Source organism: Rhynchophorus ferrugineus, unplaced genomic scaffold (assembly GCF_030347505.1).
Source record: "Rhynchophorus ferrugineus isolate W39M unplaced genomic scaffold, kcgeb_rfMv2 rfM11, whole genome shotgun sequence".
Classification (NCBI taxonomy): domain Eukaryota; kingdom Metazoa; phylum Arthropoda; class Insecta; order Coleoptera; family Curculionidae; genus Rhynchophorus; species Rhynchophorus ferrugineus.
The window spans coordinates 16,831,275-16,840,788 of record NW_027472590.1 but is presented as its reverse complement, the minus strand read 5'-3'; the positions used below and the strand labels follow the sequence as shown (position 1 = coordinate 16,840,788).

The 9,514-nt window shown below is 28.5% G+C and overlaps 1 protein-coding gene across 1 annotated transcript; it reads right to left on the bottom strand.

Annotated features, from left to right (window-relative positions):
• Nucleotides 1–2,178: 2,178 nt before the first annotated feature.
• On the bottom strand, nucleotides 2,179–3,379 carry Prosalpha7 (Proteasome alpha7 subunit). The gene is made up of 5 exons (XM_076417129.1): nucleotides 3,226–3,379; nucleotides 2,968–3,174; nucleotides 2,652–2,897; nucleotides 2,477–2,589; nucleotides 2,179–2,424 (listed from the first exon to the last, which is right to left on the bottom strand). Exons 1-5 carry the CDS (start codon nucleotides 3,244–3,246, stop codon nucleotides 2,247–2,249), a joined length of 765 nt encoding a protein of 254 aa, XP_076273244.1. The 5' UTR covers nucleotides 3,247–3,379; the 3' UTR covers nucleotides 2,179–2,246.
• Between the last annotated feature and the right edge of the window lie 6,135 nt (nucleotides 3,380–9,514).

The window sequence follows — 9,514 nt, the reverse complement described above, 5'->3', positions numbered from 1 at the left end:
ATTATAAAGTTAGAACGTTCCATATGATCTTACATATTTAATACTTGAATCTAAATTTGATTATCGTCTACGATGAAAATCGTAGACGAATCGAAATTTTTACACTACATAAAAATATGTTTGGATCTCTAACGTATTATTTTTATATTCAAAACTCTTGAAAAACTTGAATTTTAAAAGTAGTTGTAGAAGATTATGCATTTTAGAAGCTCGTGTACTTATCATCTTACTCGACATGAGATTTAAGGAAAACTCAATAATTTTCAATAATATAATTCATTTATTAATAAAAACCTTCCAGGTACTAGTAGTCATGATTGGCTTTTGTGTCAATACATCTTTTTTAATTCTTCAAATAAGCCCTGAAGACGTATTGCCAACATTAGTATATTCATTCCGAGGTAGTAAGTAGTGATAACAAAATAAATATCCAAGAATTATTTCATATTTTAGAACCATTGCATTACAGTATGACTTGGTTCTATAAAAATGTTTTCACTTTAAATTTATTAAATAAGTACTGAAACATTTATTGCTTATATGTTTCATTGCACAAAAATATATATTCATTTGAGTCTACGGTAGTGATAAATGTAGTGATTTATTCATTTTTTAAAATTATAACGTTTCATATCTTACAAATTTAATATTTTAATCTAAATTTGATTATTGTGTATTGGAATTCATAAATATTACTGGGAATTATACTAAAGCTATAACAAAAACAATATTTTCATCTATTGAATTATTTTTTTCATTTATATACTTTTTATTTATAAACTAAGCTTATTAAAATTATAAGGGGCCGGCTTGGTGGCGTAGATGTAAAGGCAACAGGACGGTCCTGCTGGGGGCATGGTCGTAAATTTATGTTTGTGATTGTCCTGGGCAAGAGTATAAAATCCGACAAGGAAAATGATCCCAGGTTGAGTAAGACCGGATGTCTTCTGGTATGATTTCTAAAGTTAGTCACTCGCCAGTCGATAGGCTTAATGCCGAGGACCGTGGTTCGGAGCCCACGTTAGGTCCAGATAAAGATAAACCCATAGTTGGAGACTTTAAAATATGTAAAAAAAATGACAAGGAGATATAAAGCTGAAGTTAGTAAAAAATTTATAAAGTAGAATTTATGCCTTGAAAACTCGTTATTAATTTTTAAAATAATTAGCCAAAATTATTGAATCCACAATTTTGTATAATGATGTATAACAAAATGTGTTAATGATGCTGCTCCACACAAGAGATTACAATTATATTTTCAATAATATAATTCATTCATTAATAAAAGCCTTGTCATTATAAACTCGTTATGCAAGCCATAAATTTTGTTTGCAATAACACATTTATTTTGTGTTATTTAATAGAAATTGTAGTTTTTTCCAAGCGATTTTAGTACCAAGTAGTAGTAACTTTTTATTTTAAAGGGATATGTATTCAATAATATGAAATAGATATATTTCTTTTGTTTGATAATTAACTTTTTATTGTATTCAATTATTTCTATTTATGAAAATTTATAATTTTAATCCATTCATAATCCATACATCTTACTACATTAACAATTTTATAAAAAAATATTTCATTTCATACTAACTCTCAAGTGTAATATTTGAACCTAAATTTCATTATTGTTTGTGACTAAACTTGTAAATTCAATTATTTACATATCACAATTTATATATTAAGAAATATACTTGGATCACTTATTTAATACATTACCATGTTGAATTTAATACACTATTTTTTTGCTAAATATTGACTTTACATTTATATTATTTTTTATAATGTAATTAAAAATATAAGGAAACAAAAGTTGCAGTGAATAAAAGAAAATATTTTAGAATTAGGCAATATCTTAATTTGTTTGAAAAGCCATTTTGTCATGTATATTGCTTTATTTTCTAATTATAAACTAAAATTATTAAAAAATAAGGGGAGATACTAACTAAAGGAGATAACTAAAGTGTAAATGTTGAATAAATTTAATAATCTGATATTATTTATTTAAAAAAATGTCCAATTTTTTGTTTGTTTTCCAGAATATTTTAGAATCCAGATTTTTATGGATATATTTGTTGCTTTTTTCAGTTATAAAACAAACTTATTAACAATAGCAACCTAAAGCTGACCTAAGTAAAATAAATATACAGTAGAATGTTGATAGTAAAAAGACAGTAGTGATTTTTAAATGAAATTAAAGATAATTGTGACTTTATTATATTAAATGAAACATTGTAGAAGTTATTTTACATATCTTCTGTATCTGATTCAGAGTCTGCTTCCATTGCCATTTTAGCAGCACGTTCTGCTTCTTGAAACACAGTTTCTGAGACTTTTTGATGGAATCCATTGCTTTCCTTGCATACCCATGAAAGTTCTAATTCAAAGTTTTTGTCCTTTAATTCATCATGAACCAAATAAATTCTAAAATAGAAAGGTAAAAACAAATTCATGCTACATTACTAATATGCCTTACATTTTTGCAGCTTCTTTAGCTAATTCTTTGCAGGAGAGCTGTGCTAATTTAAGTTTTTCAATTTCTGTTTTTGCTGCTTGTTTAGCTTTACCAGCAGCACACCCATGATATCCCTATAACACCAACTTAAGATGTAATATAATTCAAGATATTTATATTCTTAAAGACAACTTACATAGCTAACTCCTGAAGGATCAATTGTATACATAGTTGGTTCTCCATCTTCATAACTTGCTAGTATTACACTACAACCATAAGGGCGAATAGCACTGTACAAGGTATAAGCATGCATGTACATGCTAACACGATCATTTAAGTATTTCAAAGGAATACTAACACCATACTGCTGTCTATAATCAGCAGCTTCTCTCCTTGCAATTTGAACAATTTGACGGGCATCTGCGATTAAACCAGAAAAAGCCTGCAATTACATTATGAATAAGTTTAAGTTGTTAATAATTTTTTAAATTGTTTTATTTAAAATTATTTACCATTCCAATGTGTTTATCTATATTAAATATTCTTTGATTAGTTCCAGGCTCATGTAACTTTGAAAGTATCAGTTTTTCGGCAGCTAATACTATTCCATCGGTTCCTTTTAGACCAATTACTGTACCACTATTTTCTACAGCTTTCATAGCATATTCTACTTGGAAAACTCTACCATCGGGCGAAAACTGGGAAGCTGATAAATCGTACTAAAATACATCTTAATAAAAAAAATGTAATTGTTTTTTCATTTTACTTACACCTGTACCAATTGAACTCATTTTGGATTAATATTTACTATTCAATAGTTTAGAATGACAAAGCTCTTTCAACAAATTTTCACTTGTTTGTAATGCTTTACGGTTATGTTATCAATTTTCTTCTTTTCAAAAGTCAGGAATATATTTTTCTAGAATAACATTTAACTTTTTAAGGATCATCATTGTTTGATTATTCATTATTAATTATAATTTGACATCATTAGAAAAATTTTTACTTTACAATAGAAATAACAAAATGGATTTTACTATAATGTAATTATGGGGTAACTGACTACCGGTTTTGACAACAGAAAAATAGGTTAAAGTAACTTTATTCAGTTTGTTAACGTTTTGTATTTTTGTTTCTACATAATGGAGCCCCAGTTAAGTACTTTTAGTACCATATTAGCTTATTCAATATTTATTATAGCTTCTCCTATAGCTACATTTTTTGTGACAAAATTTTTCTTTTTTGAAGGTATACAATGCTAAATATTAATATTAAATAAGCCTAATACAATCATGATTTTATATTTAAGGTTTGTTAGGAGTATCGAGTACGGGTGCGAATATTTGGTCAGCAGTTATGGCTGTTGTAATGCTTCACATAGCAATGGGTTTATATATTTACAGAGCATACTTTGAAGCAGAAAGAGTGAAACCTGAAAAAGTAGACTAGTCATGTGATGGATATAGTATTGTCGTATTTAATAGCATTTGGAAGAAAATTGTATATTTTTGTGATAAGTGCTAGTTTTTAAGTGGAAAAGAAAAAGCATTTTGTTTTTTATAAATTCTGTTTTTTGTTTTCATAATTATGTTAACCCATTTTTTATTTTATTGCATGGAGTTACATATATTATAAAATGTAGTTCATTATGTTATTATTTGTAGTTAAAATATCCTAATGTAGTTATGTGTTATTAATTACTTTATGAAAATACATTTTTATAATTAAATATTCAACTTAATCAACAATGTTAATTTTCTTACAATGAATAAATAAAACAAAAATCATAATATATACACAAAAAAAGTTTAAACATCAAAAATGGTGAATTGGACAAAACCACATACCCCTCACATATTAATTCATCATCAAGCATCTCTTAAATACTCATGTTTTCACCCTGGTTTGGTCATTGTACAATTGAAAATACTGGAGTTGTGACTGAAACAATGGGAGGTCTGACAAATCATAAAAAATTATCCCTATTTTCATTTGGCATTTTACAAAGAAGATTAAATGCTGTGGCTCCATTTAAACACATCAAGTTTTAATGTAAATACATTTTGTTGTCGAAAAAAAAAACAGTTTTTTTTACCTTAAATGAAATACCCTCTACCCTGTATAATAGAATGGGTAAAAATGTTAAGGTTTATAGGTTGAATGTGTTTGACTTCATATTGAAAGTAATTGGATTTAAATCAATTACCTGAAAAAATGTTTTAATCTGAGGAATTTTATTTATAAATATCATTAATTCAATAAAGTATTATTAATTATAATGGATATCCCAATATGTAGTATAAAGAGTTGCCTACATTATGTTAACTTGCCAAAAAGTCATTGATTTACTTGAAGAGAGTTTTAATGATTTAATTAAATTACTTTAATATTGTTTACTGTACAAAGATTGTTAGTGAAATAGTACTGTTAACATTACTAATATTTAGTATGCCTAAATACGCATTATAAGGTATGACATAATGTATTAAAATGAATTCATTGCTTAAAATTGCTATTTTTTGCGGCTCAAAACAAAAAAAAAATGTTTTATTACTCTTATGGAGATCAGCTAATGTTTTAACTTGGGTAGCAAGTTTTGTCCATAAATTTTAATCATTATAAAATATTCATTGCCTATATAATTGAGTAAAAATTTAAACAGTTCTGTTTAATTCAAAGGAGAAACGTAATCTGTGACGGTATCAATTAATATTAAGCCTAATCCTTTGTCCTTCGCTTCGAATTTTAAAATTGTATTTCGAGATTTTATTTCCACTTTGACCGACGGTATGTTACCTAAATTGTCCGGCTTTTAACAAACCGGACCATGAAAAGTAAGATAAATCGCAAAAATTAGATTTATTTTTATTTTACGCTAAGCTAAATGAGATTAAACACTCTGCCGAGTTGAAAAATTGCCGTATTCACCCAAACAATGCTTATAATATGAATGCTGGCCCGATGAGCTATTATATTCCGTATTTTTATGCCTTTTTAATGCTTAATCTTAATATTTAATTTTGCATTGTTGATGTTCTTAGTTGAGACAGTTGCGTATGTTTCGATCACATCATTTTGAGCTTTTAATAGTGTTGGGTATAATCGATACAAATTATTTTCAATAATCGGTATATAATTCGATTATTGTAGGTGTATGCAACGAGACTATAGGAATACCAATAAGGTGTCGTATATGATTGGCTATTTGAACGCATGCACATTTCAGATAACATACAATGAGTAACATTTCAATTTAGTTGGGTTATGTATAGAATATCCAAAGATGCAGTGAATTTATGATGTCAAAACGTTGCAATGTTGCCACATCGACTTTGAGATTTAGTTTAATTTACCTCCGATATATAAAAAAATTTTAGTTTAAATAAAATAATGAGACAAAAATTCTATCAGATATAATTTATTTTAACATTATAGTACATCTAATGCATATATTATCGAATAATTTAAACTACAGTTAATTACAGAGCCACATTTTTTTATAGGTGAGAGTTATTTCATTATATTTACGTTGAACTCTTTTCCACACCACCCAAGAGGTAGAGTTCTAGGCGCATTTTTTATGTAGTGGTTAATCACCTAATTTTCCGTAATGCATTTACCATATCTACAAAACAGCCAGTATTCCCCCTTTTCTAATACATTCTAACCTAATACCCTAGAGTAATATAGATGTAACTCAATAGGGGACTCTGGTACAACGTTTTGCCTTGCCCAACGTCCAGAGGGCGCCATAATTGGCCATTCAAGTAAATTGATTGGTCAATTTAAATCTCCATTGTAGGCCCCTGCAACAAATATTTCGCTGTGAGGACATTTGATTGGTTCTTTGATAAAGTTTGCCACGTAGATGTGACACAATAGCACGTCACGTTTAATTGTTCAATAAAATTTAAATTTCATTTCTAAAATAATTTTATTAATTCAACGAATGAATTATATATATATATATATATATATATATATATATATATATTATGTGAAAATAAATATACCTATAATATATAATATTAGTAATTTTGATTTGTTCCAAAGTTCTTTACATATGATTATATATATATATATATATATATATATATATATATATATATATAATCATCTCAATTTATGATGTCAAAACGTTGCAATGTTGCCACATCGACTTTGAGATTTAGTTTAATTTGCCTCTGATATATAAAAAAATTTTTGTTTAAATAACATAATGAAACAAAAATTTTATCAGATATAATTTATTTTAACATTATAGTACATCTAATGCATATACTATCGAACAATTTAAACTACAGTTAATTACAGAGCCACATTTTTTTATAGGTGAGAGTTATTTCATTATATTTACGTTGAACTCTTTTCCACACCACCCAAGAGGTAGAGTTCTAGGCGCATTTTTTATGTAATGGTTAATCACTTAATTCTCCGTAATGCATTTACCATATCAACAAAACAGCTAGTATTCCCCCTTTTCTAACACATTCTAACCTAATACCCTAGAGTAATAGAGGTGTAACTCAATAGGGGACTCTGGCGCAACGTTTTGCCTTGCCCAACATCCAGAGGGCGCCATAATTGGTCATTCAAGTAAATTGATTGGTCAATTTAAATATCCATTGTAGGCCCCTGCAAAAAAATATTTCGCTGTGAGGACATTTGATTGGTTCTTTGATAAAGTTTGCCACGCAAGTGCGACACGTAACAGCTCTGACGTCACGTTTAATTGTTCAAATTTTATTTACTTTAAAAAATATATTTATTTGAAATAAATTTACATTACATCATTATTAACATTACTTCTGTCATTAATTTAACTTATGTTAATTAACTTATGTTAAGCGCTTCAAATGATTTCTAAAACATACTAGCCGAGGATGTATATCCCTGAATCCGTCAGCTAGATCCAAAAAAATTATCTTGGTTAAGTAGCCTTAGGCCAATATATTTATTTAGATACTTACACTTTTTTTTCTTTAATGAAATGAACCCCTCAATGTAGTTATTAAATTGGCGACACTTTAACAAATTTGTTCTTACTTGGGCAATAAATTTTACACCAAAATTCCTTGTGTATTGAATATCGGCTGATCCTCTCTTAATAGATTTGCTTTCAGGAGCTCTTATTTTGTTCTAGCTACAACTATTGATCCAAGAAGAAAAGTATATAGCCCTTTGCACAGCTTCTTTCGGACGGGGAATAATTTCTAAAATTAACAAAAAGAAATGTTTGATATTTATATATGCGAATAAACTTACCCCAATTTACAACAAAAAAATATACTGTAACGATCATAAATCTCCTTGATACTTAATCTAATCGGTTTGGGATTCTTAACATTATCAATCATTTTTTAATAAGAGCTAAATATTTCTTCGAATGAAAATTATTATACACATCTATTAACACTTCCTAGATCTATAATTTACTTTACTTTTTGTACTACCGATCTATATATTAAGGAACTAATAATTTAATCTCTAAACGCACTATTTCTAATGTCAACCATACTGAAAATGGCGCTAAAATAAATAAATAAGTGTATTATAGAAACGAAGTGAGCCAATCAGGGCCCGTCGCGGCTTAGAGCGTAGCGATTAAATTTAATAAATTAAAAGTAGCGACATCTATATCTTGGACGTCGCGAAACATTTTCCCAAAATTTTCTATAAAGTTAAATCTCTATTTCTCTATGCCTAATACTATGTATAATTACACACATATGCATAAAAATCGTTCACATTCTACAATACAACTTCCTACAGTTATTGTATATACATTATATATACATTTATTTCCAATCTCATCGTCCAGTCTTAGAAATTGTGAGATGAACCACATTCAGAAAGTTTAATTCAAGTGCATAACTATGTTATTAATTTCCAATCTATCTAACATTTGTTTTATTATCATCTTGTCATGAGTGACCCAATGTCCCATTCAAAAATACCCATCTCTCATCTAAATACACAAATTTAAATAAGTTCTATTACTATTACTATTCTTATTATTAAGATTTTATTATATGCTTTTACAAATTTTATTTTTTTAAAAGCATTGTCTGGAAGTTCCATAAGACTTCTTTGTGGGGTTTCCATATAAATCATATAGTACCTAACATTGTATGGAATAAGGAATATTCTACATATCCATATATATATATATACTTTCCAGACAGTTTCCTCTGAAATAATTGCATTAAATTATATTAATATTGAAAACACTACTCACTGTTTTTATTCATTTCACATATATTTGATCTCTGATTGATGTTAGATCAAGCTGATCTTGATTCGTCACCCGCTTCGTATAAGGGCCGTTTCTTTTCGGTGAATCCATGATATAAATTTTTATTTTTTGAGATATTTTAATGATCGTGCCCATACTAATATTCAGTGAAGCTGCAACACGCTAAAAATACTTTCAATAAAAACCGTTGCAACTTAATATATAACAGTAAAAATGTTTACCTCTCTAACGAATTTTATTGGCAAGAGGGGGCCTCCATGACCTCGTCCCTGTCAGAAGTAACTGATTAGAGACGCAATCTCTTCTGTCTGGCTTCGGCATTTTCAATCAGAGTAATAATAAGAAGTTAGTAATAATAATAAGAAATTGTAGAAGTTGTTTCATGGATCCCTTCAGGCCAGAGAGTGAGTCGTCTTTGGAGTGCGTGCCCTTGGCATTCAACTAGGAAGTGTTTGATTCTCAGACTTTCTCATTTGAGTAGAAGCTCGTGAGTCAGCCGACAATGGCCTATTCTGAGTCTGAAAAATACCCAATTTATGCCTGCTAAAGTTATAAAAGTTGAGACCTTGGTAAAACTCCTCTTTTATCTCGCACATTTTGTTATTGATCATTAAGTCCCAGTTTAGTTGACCCAGTTTTTTATAAAATGCGGTATATTATGTATTCAGATCCCTTCTCTAGCATAGATGGTTTTCCAAAAGTGATCCCTCCCTTTTCCCTTTTCCCAGCAAGATGATCAGCTCTTTCGCTACCTTCGATTCCCATGTGGGATAGTACTCACATGTAGGTAATATTCTTGCCGC